Consider the following 18,369-nt stretch of genomic DNA (forward strand, 5'->3'; position numbering starts at 1 on the left):
TGTCCAGCTCTTCCCTCTGGCTGGGAGGGAATTGGTTGTGTCCCAGTTGGCTCTGGAGGGGTTTTGGAAGCCCCACCTTTGAGCAGAGACCCAAGTGTGATCCTGAGTTTCAGGAAGTGCTCCTTGTCCTAGTGGGTTAACCAGATAAAATACAGGCTGCCATTACATGTGGATTTCAGGTAAATAGTACATAATTTTCAGTATAAGCATGACCTGTGCAAGATTGGGATGTGTGTATACTAAAGAATGCTGAATCTGTTAGGCTTCCCTTCAGGTCAGTTTTCTTATTGCCTTCATCCAACAGCAGAAGCTAAGAACTCCGAGTGAAAAGGTCCTAGGAAGGTGCTGATTGCCCATTTTACAGATATGGAAACCGAGTCCCAGCATGGAATCACATTGAGGACCTTGCTAGGCTACACGACTTTTCTTTTTCATGAAGGCAGCACACTTTCTAAGTGTCCCCTCTGCACAGACCATTGTGCTGGGTGTTGGGGGATGACAGTAGCAAGCCTACAGTGTGTAGAGGGCAAGCGTTAAGAGTTCCTGTAAGGCATGTGGAAGAAGAGGCAGGATTCAGACAGACCTGGGTCCAGACCCTGCTTTGCTGTGTATTAGCTGCATGTCATGTCAGTTCTCTTCTCTCTGAGCCTCTGTCTCCCCTTTAATAATGTGAGGATAACCCCTTCTGTGGGGGGATTGTTACCAGGCTCCAGTGGGGTGATTAAAATGCCAGATGGGGGCCGGGAAGGGTTTACTACATGATGAGAGAAGAGAGGTGCCCGCGGTAAAGTGTGGTTGTTGCCCGCAGGTCGCCAGGGATCCTGAACCACCCAGATGACGCAGGATGGAGGTGCCAGGACTCACTTCCCCTGCGTCGCCTGCCAGGGACCAGCCAGCGACAGCTCCTGGACATGCAGGAGCCCCCGGTGGGCAGGTCTCACCTCACCTGACCCTGAGTCCTGTCATTCTGCCCCCGGAGCAGGGTCTGGCCCCTACAGTGTTCCTGAAGGCCTTGCCCCTCCCATTGTACCACACAGTGCCTCCGGGGGGCCTCCAGCCACGTGCCCCCCTAGCCACACGCAGCTTGGATGGGGGCGGCGCACCCTTTCTTCTCAGCCCCCTGCTGCGGCCTGAAGGACCTGGCCCTGCCCAGGTGGGGAAGCCGGCACTCGTGTGCCCGGCTCTCACCGTGAACATCGTGGGCACTCTGCCTGTCCTGTCGCCAGGACTGGGGCCCACGCTGGGGAGCCCGGGCAAGGTACGGAATGCCGGCAAGTACCTTTGCCCACACTGTGGCCGGGATTGCCTGAAGCCCAGTGTTTTAGAGAAGCACATCCGGTCCCACACGGGTGAGAGGCCCTTTCCATGTGCCACCTGTGGCATTGCCTTTAAGACCCAGAGCAACCTGTATAAGCACAGACGCACCCAGACCCACCTCAACCACTCTCGACTGTCCTCAGAGTCTGACGGAGGTGGGGGCAGCCTCCTGGAGGAGGGGGACAAGGCTGGAGAGAGCTCCAGAGCAGAAGGCCTGGGGGACGGCAGCAGCCAGAGAGTGGGTGATGGGGCCCAATCAGAGAGACCCCTTTCTCCAGGCACCCAGGGTGCTGGGCACTGCCCGGTGCCTGCCATGCGCCTGTCTTCTGTTGCCAAGACCCTGGGTCTGAAGTTGGAAGCTGTTCCCTGTCCAGGGTCCACATTTGATGACAGAGAGACCCCTGTGATCTCTGCCCACACAGCCTCCCCTGGGCTCGCCCTGCCTGGCTCCCAACCAAGGTGGAAGCTGCCAGAGCAGACGTCCCCGACCGCCGGTCGGCTGTGCTCCCTACAGCAGCAGCAGGCGGCCACGTCTTCAGAGAAGCCCTGGGACACTAAGGCCTCAGAGGGCCGGCTGCGGAAGTGTGAGAGCACTGACTCGGGCTACCTTTCCCGCTCGGATAGTGCAGAGCAGCCGCCGGCCCCTGGCAGCCCCCCGCGCGGCCTGTTGGAGCATAGGGCTGAGTCCGAGGGGGAGGTGGCACTGGGGTCTGGGGGGCCCGGCCTGCAGCTGGAGAAGAAGAAGCTAGAGGAGCGCATCTCCTGGCTCATCTCCCACAATCAGGCTGTGGTGGACGATTCCCAGCTGGACAACGTGCGGCCCCGCAAGACAGTCCTGTGCAAGCAAGGCAGTATCGACCTGCCCATGCCCTACACCTACAAAGATTCCTTCCACTTTGACATCCGGGCGCTGCAGCCTGGCCGGAGGAAGCCTGCTGCCCTCAGCTCGGCCCATTCTGCCTTCACCCCCCCAGACAAGGTGCGGCCGCTCTTCTTTCACTCTGTCCCCACTCAGCTCTCCACCACTGTGGCTTGTGTGCCCGTCACCAGGAGCAACTCACTGCCTTTTGTCGAGGGCACCAGGACATGGCAGGAGCCCCCGGACCACCAGGATGCCTGCCCCTGGAGGCAGAAGCCCCTGAGCCCCAGGCCTGCCCCCTCCCGACTGGTGGATGTCCCCAGTGGCCACCCCCGGGCCCTGGTGAGACAGGCTGCCGTGGAGGACCTGCCATGTCCCTCTTCTGGAGACAGCCTGGTGCCTGCAGAGGACCCGGATGGAAACAGAGCTGCTGCTGGGGAGGGGGCAACCAGCAAGGGCAGAGCAGCCAGTAAGAAATGCAGCCAGAGGAAGCTGAAGATGTTCTCCCAGGACAAGTGGCAGGTGTATGGGAATGAGACGTTCAAGAAAATCTACCAGAAAATGAAAACCAGCTGCCATGGAGGCAAGAAGGCCAGGGAGATGACCGTGGGTAGTGGGACAGAGCTGGACCTTCCGCTCCAGGAAGAGGTAGCAGGGAAAGAGGGCACAGTACCATCCCAGGACGGGAGGAGCCCTGGTCATGGAGACACATCTGCGGGGGCCAGACCAGGGCCTTGCCAAAATCCACTGGCCCCGGAGGGCTTCTTAGTGATGGAACCCCCCAAGCAGAGGGCGATGGTAGCCCAAGCGGGAAGCAGTGACCAGCCTCGGGTGAACAGGGCCATGTCTCCTCCCACCGTCCGCTGCACAGAAGCCTCCTGTTCAGGCAGCAAGAGCCCCCTCCTTTCTCCAAGCAGGAGGCTGGAGCTGGGGTGTCAGCTGCCCCCAGTACCTGGTCCCCTCAGGGGAGGTGATAGAGAGACTCCCAAGCTGGTTTTGCCAGACCCTAAGCTGGAAGGAGGCATCCTTCGTGGTGGGGACAAGAAGGAGCCCTGTCAGTGGACCCAAACTATGCCGAGGCGGCCCAGTGGTAGCTCTGGGGAACCCAAGCCCTCAGAGGACAAGCTCCCCTCAGAGAGGAAGAAGCTGAAGGTGGAGAAGCTGAGCTGCCAGGAGCATTCAGAGCCTCTGGGAACAGAAAGAGAGGCCCCGGGTGGCCCCATGCAGGCCGCCTCCCCACCGACTCAGAACCAGGACAGGAACCCTGGGGATAAGCCAGGGGAGCTATGTGAGAGTGCTGATGGCATGGCGAGGGCCAGGGCTGGGCAGCCAGGTAGGCCCTTGGAGCTTTCTGGCGCCGCCTCTGCTACTCCTTCTGTGGCCCAGAGGCAGGCGGAGCTGGGGGAAGAGATCTTGCCGTGTCCTGTAGCCACGTCCCTTGGGCATCATTCCCACGCGGCACCTGGTGTCCTCACTGCTCTGGCAGACACTGCCTTCCCTCCCAAGTACCTCCTCAAGTTGCCTCAGGGAGAGACCTGCCCACCACCTTCTGTCCCCACGAGGCTGGGAGAAGGCCAGGACCCCGCGTGCAGGAGCAGGCGGCCTGAGGAACTGGTGTCCTTTGTTGGGTCAGGGCTGGGGACCCGCCTGCCTTCCCGCCCAACTTCAGTCATGGCCACCAGTGGGGCACACAGCTTCAAGGAGGACCCCAACTGCTCTAGGCCATGGGGCAGGAGAAAAGGGGAACAGGGAGAGGAGAAAGGAGACTTGGACACCGGCACCCCAGCAGGGGGCCAGTCCCCGGGCTCATCCGCCGGCGCCCCCAGGGAGACCGCCTCCGTTCTGCCCGCCCCAGTGTGTGCCACTCGGCAGAGTGGGCCCCCTGACACCCGTCACCTCTGCATGGGCAGTACCGCAGTGGGCGCCAGGCCATCTGGGGGTGTCCCGAGTCCCTGCACACTCAGGGAGTTGGGGGGACCTACAGAGAATGTCCCGGAAGACCCTCCTTCAGGACCCCTGGCTGGGCTCAGTTCCTGCTGCTCCTTCCTCGCGGCCTCCACACCCCCCAGCTGGCCAGAGCTGGCCTCGTGTACCCACTCAGAGACCCAGTGGAGTTTCAGGGCCCACGGCCCTTTCCCGTCATTGAGGGCCGAGCCCCGACTCACATGGTGTTGCTTGAGCCGAAGCCTGCCTCTGCCCACAGAGCAGAAGGAAAAGGCTGCTTCTGTGTACTTGGCACTGCACTTCCTTGGTGGCAGCACCCCGGCCAAGGGTCCAGACACCCGGCCCGTGAGCAGGACAGTGGGAGGACGGATGAAGACAGGTCTGGGAGAAGGAGGGCAGGTCCAGACGTCAAAGGTAACCTCCTCTTTTGCCTGGGGGCCCAGGGCTGGGGGAATGTGCTTGGCACACAGAACTCGAATGATGGAGAGGAGGCGTGAAGCCACCCTGGGAACACCTGCTCTTTGTGATACGGTCTTCTCAGCCTGCTCCGGAGGGAAGGTGGGGCTGCCACGTTCATGGCAGGGTGGGATAAAGGCCAAAAATGTAACACAAAACAAAATAATGAAAAGACGCATTTCAAATGAGAGAATTATTGTACTGAGATCCAAGATGAGATACTTTTCATCATTAGACATTAAATTTAACTTTGAGCATCCTGGTAACAGCAGCGAAGAGTGAAATGAAACACTGCCCAGGATTATAAGCTGGAAATTGTTACGGAGAGATACACTGCAGGTAGAACACCATCTCTTAAAAGGAGAGAATTATTGAGGTGCCTGGCTGGCTCAGGTGGTACAGCATGGGACCCTTGATCTCAGGTTGTGAGTTCAAGCCCCACATCAGGTGTAGAGATTACTTAAAAATAAAGTTAAAAAAGAGAGAGTGAGCAACAGAGAGAGAGAGAAAGAGAGCTATTATATCAAGAATTTGGGAAACAATTACTATGGTCAGATTCAACTTAATGTCCAAGTTCCCTGGGAGTGGCTAACAGGAAAGGGGCCGAGTGCTCTGGAGCTATCACTTGGTGACTAGTGGTAAGTTTGTGGTCCCACTTCGAGCACAAATCTATGTGTCTGGACTATGCTGCTCTGGGAAGTCTCAGGCCAGGGCAGCTGAAGAGGTTCTGTTCTGATGTAACCGTGGGCAACACTGGCAGGTCCAAGATTCCAGAGCCTCGCAGGCACTTCCTCATTCCGAGAGCGGTGGTTAATAAAGATGTGCTGAGGCTCAGATGAGGGGGTAGGGTGGGCTGAGACCCAGTTGGGCCCTCCTTCCTCCAAAAGGCAGGGGTTCCTAGAGAGGTGGGATTGGGGGCTGGGGGGAGACCTGGCCATGGTGTTCCCTGGGCCTCCAGTTCACACTACAGGGCTTTGAGCAATATGATGCCAACATGTCTGGTGTTTTCAGCTCTCCTGCCCGGTGGCCTCGGGGATAGTGTCCCAGGAGCGGGTGTCTGAGCCTGAAGGGAAGAAAGGACCGCTGTGGAGGAAGGCGAAGATGTTTCGGAGAAACGGCAAACGGAAGCTGAGCGTCTGCTCCAGAAGGTAGGGGGCGTGGCAAGCTCTGTCTGTCCGGAGCTATCGGGGTGATTTGCTAACCCAGGGAAGCCTTCACAGGGGTTCCAGAAACGTCTGTGTGGCAGTGAGGGTCTGGAGGCTCATGGGGAAAGGAGGTTCATGGAGGTTCCCCATCAGTCCGTCCGCACAGCAGACCCCCGGCCTGACTGTGTGCTTTCTGGGGGTGCCTCTCCAAGGCCAGGGATCCAGTAGATTTTGGAAATAACGGAGTCAAAACACACCCACCCACCCATTTAAGTCCTGAGGAGAGAGTGCGTTAGTTATTTACAGCTTGTACTGCTTTTTTATTTATGCGAGCGGTACGTGTCCTTTGCAGAGGAGTTTGGAAAGAGAGGCCAGCGAGGAGGAGATGCTAAAGCACCCTGGTACTGCCTCTGCCCTGGGGGTGCTGCTGGTGTGCAGGGCGCTCTCTTGCAGACTTCTCTCTGTGACAAGTGCACGCGCAGCATGTCCAGACAACAGATGGGACGCACAGGTTTTACTGACCCCACTCTTTAATCACGGACGGTCTTGCCCCTAGGGATGAAGGGGGAAGGCCACTTTTTCATGAGGCCCCACTCCTCTGTGCCACCAGAGAAGCTGTTGGATCTGGTGTTCCTGTGGCCTCCGGGCCTGCTCAGGGTGACTTCGTGCTGCCTCCGCATCTCCTGTTTTTGAATTTGCACTCTGAGCCCAGAGCCCTAATGCTTTCCTGAATTCCCCCTCCACATCTCAGCCTCCTACTCTCTTCTTCCTGGAACCTGCCTGCCTTCTTCCCTCATTGTTGGTATTTGACCCAAAGCTGAGATATTTTTCAAGAAGCAGTGCAGATTCCTGATTCTTCCCTACAGCTGCTCAGAACCTTCATGGCTAGAGATGATGTGCCGTCTGGACAGGCTTTGAGATGAGGTCTCTGCCTGTTTCAGTTGTCTGCAGGACCGCATGTCCAGAGCTGGTATCACTGAAGGCTTGCTATGTGCTGGGCACTGTGTGACCGTGATCACCGCCCCCGCCCCCGCTGCCATTTTTCCCCTGAGGATCTTGAGACACAGACAGATCGGGCGGCCTCTCCAAGCACCCTGATGTGAATCAGCAGGTTTTTTATTTTATTTTATTTTTAAAAGATTTTATTTTATTTATTCCAGAGAGAGCGAGCGAGAGCATGAGCATATACAAGCAGGGGGAAGCAGCAGAGGGAGAGGGAGAAGGAGGCTCCTTGCTGAGCAGGGAGCCCGATAGGAGGCTCCATCCCAGGACCCTGGGATCGTGACCTGAGCCAAAGACAGATGCTTAACCAACTGAGCCACCCACTGCCCCTGAATCAGCAAGTCTTACCTCAGAGCCCCTATGGCAGATAGCAGCTTGCTATCTTGCTATCTGTGCTCTGCGCTCCCCAGTCTGCAACAGGCACAAGCGTCACCTGGATTTTCTTTTGATGCTGAGACACGTCCCTCAGGTCTGAGATGGGGCCCGAGACCCTGCATTTCTAACAGGCTCCCAGGTGGTGCTCAGGGTGCTGGCCCCTAGGGAACACTCTTGCAGGAGCTGTTCTTTGTGCTGCCCCACATTGCATCCTTCCCAAAAGGAGCCCAGCTGTTCAAAGCTGAGCGAAAGAAGGGTCACTGCCTGTGTGACAGGGATATCCAACCCTACCACAAACCCCTGAGCCATGTAGAGTAGGGGAGGGATCGCTCCTCGGATGGAATGGATGCTAGCCAGAGTAGCTGCTCATGGATTCAGGGAGTACAGGGACGTTGGCAGGTGACCTTGTGCCCCGTCAGTATCTCACACATTGGACCGATGTGGAAGAAGCACTAAATTGCATGGAGTGACAGCTGCCAAGCCTGCTTCTGGGCCTCAGTCATGGTCCCAGGAGATGTGGGGTGAGGGACTAATGTTGACTGCCTCATTGATTCCTTCCATCTTCCCAAGGCTTCAGTTTAGCTAATACAACAGATTGTTGCCATGCACCTGCTAGGTGCCAGGTGCCACATATGGAGGCCACAGGGAAAGCGTCCCCATACCAAGCTGGTGGCGCCAGGTTGATTCTCTGGGAGGCCTGGAGAGATGTCTGCAACACCTCCTGGACCAAGCGCAGCCTGGGTGAGAATTTCGTTATGGTTGGCCATACTTAAAAGTTTTGACTCTTAGTAGCCAAATAAATACCAAGAGATTTCACATAAAAACCTGAATTTCTAGCTTGTCTTGAAGTATTTGGAGCTCTGTAGAGGCTTGTCCTGTCTTCTTGCATGGAGGCAGCTAGCGGGAACTGAGTAGTGGCCGCCCCCACTGAGCGTGCCTGTGCTCTGCACCTTGCTCGGTTCCCACCTCTTCCAGTTGTGTTACATTTGAGTTTGCAAATCATAGTCTTTTTTTTTTTTTTTTAAGATTTTATTTATTTATTTGACAGACAGAGATCACAAGTAGGCAGAGAGGCAGGCAGAGAGAGAGGAGGAAGCAGGCTCCCGCGGAGCAGAGAGCCCGATGCGGGACTCGATCCCAGGACCCTGAGATCATGACCTGAGCCGAAGGCAGCGGCTTAACCCTCTGAGCCACCCAGGCGCCCGCAAATCATAGTCTTCACATCTGGTTTTGTGGGAGCCAAAAAACTGGCCCCTCCATCAGCGAGCTTCTAGGTAAGGGCACGGGTGGGAAGGTCGGAGAGGGCGCAGGGGAGGAAAAGGAGAAGCCGGAGTCCTGGATGAGGACGAGGCTGTTGAGGTGTTTATGTCTATCAAGCATTTATTGGGCGACCACGAATGAACCATCATTCGTGCCTTTACCGGCCTGTGACTGTCCTTGGAGTTCTTTCCAGCTTGCTGGAGCTTCCAGCTCCAGTATTGGCACGTGCAGATCCTGGGCCTCCTCCTGCACAGCTCCCCTCTGGCTGGCCTTCCCTTGTCTCAGCAAAGACAGCACTATCATGGTAGGACCTCTCTGACCCCTGAACTTCAGTGCTCTCCCTCCCACTATCTGGTTTCATTACATTCTCAGCATTTTGGCAGAGTTTGTTTTTTTGAGGCATGGTAGCTTGCTTCATCAGCACCAACAATGGAGACAGAATGTGCCTTTGCTGCCTTAAGTCTGAGCTCCAGATCTTCCTCTGAAGGGCTTGCCTGATTAGGTCAGGCCCACCTAAGATAATCTCTCTGTTGATTAGAAACTTTAATTGCATCAGCAAAAATACCTTTCCCTTTGCCATATTTTGTTAGGAGCAAGTCACACCACACTTGAGAGGATTACACAAAGGTAATTCTAGGGTATGTCTGCCAGAAATGGCTTTCCCTGGCTCAGCCAGCTAATGGGTGAGAAGGCCTTCACTTAGGGTTGCAGTCTGAGTTTGAGTTTTCTGACCCGGTGTCTTCCATCATACCACTCATGGTGAGTGGTTGCTAAGACTTCTCCTTTTAATGAAGGATACACCTCTCTGGAGAGGTGTTCAGAAGGGAATGTGATGCTGGGCTTAAAAGAGTTCCCTTTAATGGCAAATTTCTTACTAAGCCTTCTATCAAACTATCACTGGTTTGATAGCCTTTGGGATGCAAAGGTTTGATAAAGGAGATGACCGATTTTTTTTGACTCACACGAGGTCTCAAACTCAGTTCATTTTCTGGTTGGATGATAGAGCTTCTTGGAGAAGTGCCCTCTCCGATTCTGTCATATTTTAGTCCATCTTCAGAAACAGGGGTTTGATGCCCAGTCTGAGGGGCAATATCGGGAAAATGCTGAGAGGTAGTGCCTGGTCTAAAGGAGTTTTGAGTTCACTGTTCAGGAGGCCATTTGCACAACTTATTTTTCCTCCTTAGTATGTTGAAATCCGTCCATTTCTCACATAGTAACTTCTGGCTAGTTTATAACAGACATTAATAGTAACAGGATTTGTTTACCGTGTACTTATTTTGCAGATAACCGAACAGGAAAACTTTTTTTTTTTTTAAAGATTTTTTCTTTATTTATCTGACAGAGATCACAAGTAGGCAGAGAGGCAGGCAGAGAGAAGGAAGCAGGCTACCTGCAGAGCAGAAAGCCCGATGTGGGGCTCGATCCCAGGACCCCGGGATCATGACCCGAGCCGAAGGCAGAGGCTTAACCCACTGAGCCAGCCAGGTGCCCCAGGAAAACTTTTGATGAAGGGTCTCTCATCTACCCTCCCTCCGTCTTCATGTGTATCTACTCTCCCATCTACATGTGGACCATCCCATTAATTAGTTTTCTATTGTAACAGAGTAACTGCTGCTGTAACAAATTACTAGTTTCGTGTAAATTTTGTTTTGAACACTAGTTTATTATTTTATAATTCTGTAGATCAGAATTCAGTATTGGTCTCACCTGACAAAATCAGAGTGTTGGCAGGGCTGCATTCCCTCTGGAGGCCCCAGTGGGGAATCCGTTTCCTGCTCATTTGGGTGGTTGGCAGGATTCTGTTCCTGGCCATCAGCTGCGCTTCCGTGTCACAGACCACCAAGGGCAGGCTGGGTCCCCTTCGCACTTGAGGTCTGCTCCTTCTTGTTCAGTCTCACTTTTCAGACCCTATCTTCTGCCTCTTCTTTCATTTTGAAGGACTCGTGTGGTTAGTTTAGGTTTACCTGGATAATCCAGGATACCTTATCATCTTGGGGACTGTGTCCTTAGTGACATGCACGAAGTCCCTTTTGCCAGGCACGTCACATAGTCACAGCTCTGGGGATTAGCACACAGACATCTTTGAGGGTGGGGCATTATTCCACGCCATCTACCTGTCCGTCTGTCTCCCCACATGTGTATGATATATATGCACTTGTACACATCAATTTATCTGTCTCTGCACTCTCGTGTGTACGGTGTATGCGTGCATCTCTCTGTCATTTATCCATCCGTGTGTTCTCGATAAAGAGGCCTGTTTTCTTACTCACGTTCCCATTTCACTTCAGTTGTCTTCACATTCACCAGAAAATGAAATACTGCAGCAGAGATTCTCTGCAGGCCTTAGCTCTAGCGCATGTGCTGAAACCCGTGTTGCTGAGTATCTGTTGTTTTACTTCTTGTTTTGAGAAACGTTTAAAAATGCAGAACAGTTCAGAAAATATGCAACAGACTCCTGGGTAATGATCCAGAATTAGTTAATATTAACATTTTGTTTTATTTGTTTCTGAGCCTTTAAAAAAATGAAATAAAATATTACTTTATATTTTATAGTTGAAGTATATATTTATATTATACATATAGCATATATATATACATGTATACATAAATGTTAGGTAGTTTTACATATTTGGCATGGATTCAATCTGTGTTTTCATAATTTGCAATTCGGTGTACACACTAATAACATCTACAATTGTTTTGAGTCCTTAAAGCACGTGTATAAATATCATACGGAATTAATCATTCTTCAGTTTGACTTTTAAATTCAGTATCATGTTTTTGAAGATCGAGGCATGTTGGTCAAATTCATTGATTATAGGTGCCCTAGCGGTCTCCTTCCCATGAGTATAACACATTTTATTGTCCATTCTCCTATTTATGGGCATTGAAATTGTCTCCAATTTCTTTCTTTCTTTCTTTTTCTTTTTTTTTTGCTGATTTGCAGTGAATGAATGTATATACATATATGCCTCCTTAGGCTCAATGCAAGAGGTTTTCTCAGTGCTAGACCCGAAAGTGGAATTGCTGGGTTACAAGGTAATCACATCTTCAACTTTACATGTCATTTCTAAATGGCTCTTGGGAGCTGACGGGTCACTTTTTGTTTTCCTCCAGCTGTGAGTGAGAATTCGCCCTGCTCCCGTATTTCTACTAAGGTTTGATATTAGCATATTTGTATGCTGTGCCCATCCAGAATTTGTAGGTTTCAGTATATGTTCTAGGTTTGTGTAGGTGCTTTGCCATTATACACACTGTAGATATTTTCCCAAATCTGTTCTTTTCTCTTTTTAAGCCCATTTCTGTATGTTTTTTACCCACATAATTGCAAATGTGTTATCTCTTCATTCTTTTTTAATATCAGATCTTACTTCTGAGATTGTTTTTTTCTGTCTGAAGCATATTTTTTTTAAGAACTTCTGTAAAAGAAGAAAAATCTCCACTCTCATTAGTCTGAAAATACATTGATTTCTTCCTTGTTGTTGAAAAATGTTTTGCTGGGTATATGACCTTAGGCTGACAGTTACTTTCTCTCCACACATCAAAGCTATTACCACACTGTCATTTGGCTTCTATTTTGTGGTGGAAAATTCGGCTATTAGTGTACGCATCTGTCTTTTGAAGGTCTCTTATCTCTGGCTAGTTTTAAGATATTCTTTTAATCTTTGGTGTTCCATAGTTTTACTTTGATGTGTCCAGGTGTATGTTGCCATTATTTATTCCATTAGGAATCCATGGGGCTTTTACGATTTGTGGATTGATTTCTACCTAGAAAATTCTCAGCCATCATTCTTCAAACATTGTCTGTATCCCATTCTCGGTCTTCTCTTTCTGGAACACTGAAGTAATGTACCTTAGATCTTCTCTTTTATGTGTCTTAACCTCTATTTTCAATAACTTTGTCTTTCTCTGCTAAAATCTAGATACTTTGTTCAGGTCTATCTTTAAAATTTTACTAATTTTCTCAACCTCCTGAGTTATTTTTAAAGCACTGTTAAGGTATACTGAATTATAGTGTTATGCATATTTAAAGTATACCATTTAATAGGTTTGGATGTATGTACACACCTGTGAACCAATAACAGCATCAAGGTCATGTGTCAAAAATCCCTCAGACTTCCATGTGTCCTCCCTCCTGCCATCCCCAGGTAGCCTCTCATGTGCTTTCTGTAACTATAGAGTAGTTCCCTTTTTCTAGAATTTTATAGAAGTGGAATCACACAATATATACTCTTTTTTGGGGTGGGGCATTCTGGCTTTTTTTTCACTCAGCATGGTTATTTTGAGGTTCATCATGTTGCATGTATCAATAATTCATTCCCCCCCCCCTTTTTAAAGACTTATTTATTTATTTTAGAGAGTATGCGAGTGTGAGGCGGGGCAGAAGGAGAGGGAGGAAGAGAGAAGCCGACTTCCCGGTGAGTGTAGAGCGTAACACCAGGCTCGATCTTAACCACCCTGAGATGATGAACTGAGCCAATATTGAGAGTCAGATGCTGAACTAACTGAGCCAGCCAGGCGCCCCAGTCATTCATTCCTTTTTGTTGCTCAGTAGTAAGCCATTGGGTGGATATGTCATAATTTGTTTATACATTGACTTGTTGGCAGACATTAATGGTTTGTTTCAGATTGGGGCTGTTGTAAGTAAAAACTACTATAAATATCCATATGCAAGTCTTTGCATGAATATATCCTTTATTTTCTAAACTTCTGAGTTGGTTTTTTTGGTTGCTATTCAAGTATAATTAACATACAGTGTTATATTAGCATCAGGTGTCCATACAGTGATTCAGCCATTCTGTACGTTTCTCGGGGCTCATGACGAGAAGTGCGCTCTCTCCTGCTTCACCTGCTTCACCCATCCCCCACCCAAAATGAACAGACAGAAGAAAAGAGACAAAGGAGCCGACTCTGAAATGTACGGGTATATACTTTAAATTCTCTTGAGCAAATAAGAGTGCAGCGTCCGGACAGTGTAGTGGATGCCAGACTCTTTCCCAGGCGGCAGTAGCATCTCACACTCCTGCGAGCTCTGCGTGAGGCTCTCGGCCTCTCTGCAGCCTTGCCGAGACTTGGCGTGGCTGTTCTTTTTCCTTCAGGCATCCTCGTAGGTGGGTAGTGGTGTCCCGCAGGCTGGAATCCGTACTTCCTTCATGACTCACGGGACGGCGCGGCTCTTCATGTGCTTATTTTCCTTTCCTGTATCGCTTCGGTGAAGTACTGTCTCGGCTCTTTTGGCCATTATAAAAATGTGCTGTTTTCTTATTTTGGAGTTTTGAGGATTCCTTACACATTCTGTGTTTTTTTGTTATTTTTTTTTATGATCCCATTTATTTATTTGACAGAGATCACAAGTAGGCAGAGAGGCAGGCAGAGAGAGAGGGGGAAGCAGGCTCCCCACCCAGCAGAGAGCCCGATGTGGGGCTGGATCCCAGGACTCTGGGATCATGACCTGAGACGAAAGCAGAGGCTTTAACCCACTGAGCCACCCAGGCGCCCCAAAGAACATATATTCTTAATTTTGGTGAAGTCCAGTCATTATTCTTTTCTTTGGATTGTGCTTTTGGTGTCATCGCCACAACATCTTTGCCTAACTCGTGGCCACAAAGGTTTCTCTCCTAGGTTTTCTTCTGAAGTTTTATACTCTTAGGTTTAACATTCCAGCCTATGATACATTTTCACCTAATTTTTCTGTATCGAGTGGTATAGATGGAAGTTCCCGTGTTTGTGTGTGGACATATAATTGTGTCTGTGCCATTTGTCCATGTCTTGGTTTTGATGCAAACACCACACCATCTTGGTTACACAGCCTGACTTTAAGACTTACTATAAAGCTAAAATATCAAAGACAGAATGGTATTTGCATCAAAGTAGACGAATAGGTCCATGGCACAGAATGGACAGTACAGAAATAGGCCCCTTGTATTTCGTCAGTTGATTTGCCCCGAAGGTTCAAAGGAGAGTATAGTCTTATCCACGGATGGTGATGGACCTGGGAAATCCCTTCACCAGGAAGCTGAGCAATTACAGGATCTGCCTCATCCATTTCTTTACTCTCAAGGGATCTTTGCTTTCATTACATGATGTCTCCTGTCCTGAAAACCATTGTTTTATATATTTGCCTCGTTTTTTCTTTGGGAGAATAAATGCAGTTACTGTTAAACTGTCTTGCTCAGGAGAAAAAGACCCTGGACAGTGGCAGTGGCTTCTTTTTTTTTTTTTTTTTTTTTTAATTTATTTATTTGACAGACGGAGATCACAAGTAGGCAGAGAAGCAGGCAGAAAGAGAGGAGGAAGCAGGCTCCCCGCTGAGCAGAGAGCCCATTGTGGGGCTCGATCTCAGGACCCTGGGATCATGATCTGAGCCGAAGGCAGAGGCTTTAACCCACTGAGCCCCCCAGGCGCCCCGGCAGTGGCTTCTTAATTGCACCCTCCCCCAGTTACCCTCCTATTACTGATTTATCGAGTGTTAAATCTGATTGTTTATGTATATTGTGCTTTATTTCCAAAAAGTTCCACTTAATTATTTTTCAGATCTGCTTCATCATTTTTATAGTCTCTTGCTCTTTAGTCTTCTTTTCTTTATTGAGTTATGATTGACGTACACAAAAGCTCTACAAGTTTAATGTATACATCTTGATGAGTTTGAAGATATGAAAACATCCATGAAACCATCCTCACATATGATGTCCTAAACTTACCTTAATTTCTAGAAGCTTCTTCCTTTTTTTAAAATCAGAAAAATGACAGAAGATCTACCCTCTTGAATTTGTAAGTACACAATACAGCATTGTTAACTATGTGCACTATGGTGTCCAGTAGTTCTCTAGGATTCATTCATTTTGCACAAGTGAAACCTTGTACCCTTTGATCAACACCTCCCGATTCCCCCTTCCTCTGGTCCCTGGCAACCACCATTCTCCTTTCTGTTTTTATGAGTTTGACTGTGTCAGATCTCTGCTATCACTGGGGTCATGTAGTCTTTGTTTTTCTGTAGCTGGCTTATTCTATTCCAAAGTTATCTGTGTTGCAGCAAATGGCAAGATTTCCTTTTTTTTTTTTTTTTTAAAGGCTGAGTAACATTCTGTTGTATATATACCGTATCTTCTTTAACCATCCATTCATTGACTGATGGACATTTGGGTTGATTCCATATCTTGGCTATTGTAAACAATGCTGCATTGAATATGGGTGTGCAGTTATCTCTTTGATATCCTAATTTCAGTTTGTTAGGGTATGTACCCAACAGTGTGATTGCTGGATCATAAGGTAGTTCAATTTTTAATTTTTTGAGGAACCTCCATACTGTTTTCCATAGAGGAAATACTAATAGAGGACATACTAATGTACATTCCCACCAACACATGACAAGGATTCCTTTTTCACATTCTTGTCAATACTATTATCTTTTATTTTTATTTTTTGATAATAGCCATCCTCACAGGTGTGAGGTGATCTTTCACTGTGGTTTTGTTGTGCATTTCCCTGATGATCAGTGATGTCAAGTACCTTTTCATGTATCTGTTGGCCATTTCTATGACTTCTATGGAGGAAGTTCTACTCAGGTCTTTTCCCCATTTTTTTAAAGTTGGTTTTTTTGTTTGTTTGTTTCTTCCCTACCTGCCCCCCCCCACTGTTTAGTTACATGAGTTCCTCTTGACACTTTGGGCATTAACCTCTTATCAGATAAATGATTTGCAGGTATTTTCTCTCAGTCTGTGGGCTGCCTTTTCATTTTGTTGATGGTTTCCTTCACCATGCAGAAGCTTTTTGGTTTGATGTGGTCCCAGCTGTTTATTTTTGCTTTTGTTGCCTTTGGTGTCATATTCAAGAAATCACCACCAAGGCCAATACTGAGAAGCTTTCCCCCTGTGTTTTCTTTTAAGAGTTTTACAGTTTCATGTCTTATGTTTAAGTCTTTAAATGATTTTGATTTGATTTTTGTGTGTAGTATAAAATAAGGGTCCAGTTTCATTGTTTTGCATGTGGATATCCAGTTTTCCCAATGTTTTCTCATTGTGTATTCTTGTTTCTCTTGTTGAAAATCAGTTTATAGTAAATGAGTGGGTTTATTTCTGGCTTCTGTTGCTCTCTTTTCTGTCACATTAGTTGATACGTCTGTTTTTATGCCAGTGCCATAATATTTTTATTACTATAGTATTGAAACATATTTTAAAATCAGTAAATATAATCCGGCCTGCTCTGTTGCTCTTGCTCAGGATTGCCTTGGTTTATTAGAGTTTCGTGTGGTTGCGTATGAATTTTGGGATTGTTTTTCAAAGTTTCTGTAATCTTTACTCTTATTGTCAACGTTTTCTAAAAATACACTTAATATTTTACATCTGATAATACCAACATAGGGAGTCATGGCACATCTGACTCTGTTTTATGTATCATTAGCTCTCACTTTGTAGTAACTCATTTCCTTGTTTGTTTTTGGATTTTTGATGGTGAGCTGAGATTTTTGGACTTTGAGACTTAGGGTGGAGGTGGGTTTCTCCAGTAATGATTTGTTTTGCTTCTACTAGGTGCCCGAGCGCATGCACTGGGCACTACTTTAAATAAAATTTGTTACTTTTTGGCTTTTTCATGTTATGTGCAGTGTGAATTCAGATTACAAACCTATGAGAAGACTGTCTTATTGTTATAAAATTAACAGAAGAGACTTTTGCCCTCTTTACTTAGTGATAAGATTGGAGTTTTTCAGGGTTCCCTGGGAAGGCGGTGAGGGTCGGGTGTAGTATTTCTAATTCACCTATCTATTGAGGGTCCCTCTGAGGTCTCAGCTTTTGCAGGATTAGAGGTTGGGTCTTCCACTTGATTTGCACCTAGGGTGGATTCTGGGTTTGAATCCTGCTCCTCGCACCCCACCAGACCATAGAAGTGGAAGATCAGGCTCACTTGATTTGGGAAATCCTTTCAAAATGAAAACTCTCTTACCTTTTCAGGTTTCAGTTTTCACTTGGTTTTTGATGTTAAATATATTTCACTTTCTAATCAGAACATCAATAGATTTATGTAGAAGTATTGAACATTTTTATGTTTTAATCTGCGTTTTTAGTTGTTTTTAATATAGGAGTATAGTGGTAGACAACCAGAGTAACTGGTCAGCTGTACTGTTGGAAGTGGACTTCTTTACATCATCAAGAAGGTGTATATTCAGTTGTATTCTAGTGGAGCTGCCTTTTCCTTTATGATTATTACTTTTTGGTCTTGTCTAAGAGATCTTTCATCATTCCTAGTCTCCCAGTGTCAAAAACACAAAAATGTATTCCCTTATGTTGTGTGTATATTAATGTAAGGAAGGATTTAGTTTTACCTTTGTCCATATGGAAAACTATGGGCTGTGAGTCAGATTTGACTTTTGATCTGTTTTATATACCCTTGTGAGCTAGACAGGTTGTGACATTTTTAAAAGCGCATGCGCACGTGCGCGCACACACACGTGTGTGTGTGTGTGTGTGTGTGTGTGTATAAATAAAAGAATATGGGGTAGAGATGGTGTGTGGCCTGAAAAATATTTATTTCTGGACCTTTATACAGAGAACTTGCAGAGCTCTGGATTAATTTACCTTTTTTTCTTTCTTATTTGCTGTATTTTACATTCCCATTTATACCTGGAGTTTATTTCTGGGCCCTCCACTTGATTTTATTTGTCTTTTCATTTGTTGCCAACTCTAAATACCACACTGTAATGAAAATGGCTGTTTTCATTAGTGAAAGTACATGAGCTAAAGGAGAGGGATTAGAAAATGCAGGATCCATTTTTAGAGGGGAAATGGAAAAACGTAGAAAATTCATACTTGGATGCTTAATTGCCCTGACATAAACTAGAGGCAGAGAGATTTAGAGCGCCCACAGACTACGGCTCTGCTGTGCCCAGAGCAAGCGCTGGACCATGGAATTGGATTTTATTGATGAATTTGTAACTGTGCAGCGTGCTGTACGAAGCATGCGACGCTTATTTGGGGACGCTTCTGACAAACGTAACAATGGGTTGTGAGGTCCCTA

The 18,369-nt window shown here is 47.9% G+C and overlaps 1 protein-coding gene across 13 annotated transcripts in view; it reads left to right on the forward strand.

Moving 5' to 3' along the window:
• Nucleotides 1-18,369, forward strand: part of ZNF831 (zinc finger protein 831) — a 109,899-nt gene that overhangs the window by 37,204 nt on the left and 54,326 nt on the right. For all 13 annotated transcript variants that reach the window (XR_006603865.1, XR_200013.3, XR_001180741.2 and 10 more), the window contains 2 exons: nt 809-4,534; nt 5,588-5,724. Coding sequence is in view for 10 of the 13 variants with exons in the window: in XM_004759951.3 (XP_004760008.1) it covers nt 845-4,534; nt 5,588-5,724 (3,827 nt within the window). In the remaining 3 variants the exon portion in view is untranslated. The remainder of the gene's footprint in view (nt 1-808; nt 4,535-5,587; nt 5,725-18,369) is intronic.

Source organism: Mustela putorius, unplaced genomic scaffold, assembly GCF_011764305.1.
Source record: "Mustela putorius furo isolate JIRA1106 unplaced genomic scaffold, ASM1176430v1.1 tig00003972_pilon_pilon_pilon, whole genome shotgun sequence".
Taxonomy (NCBI): Eukaryota; Metazoa; Chordata; class Mammalia; order Carnivora; family Mustelidae; genus Mustela; species Mustela putorius.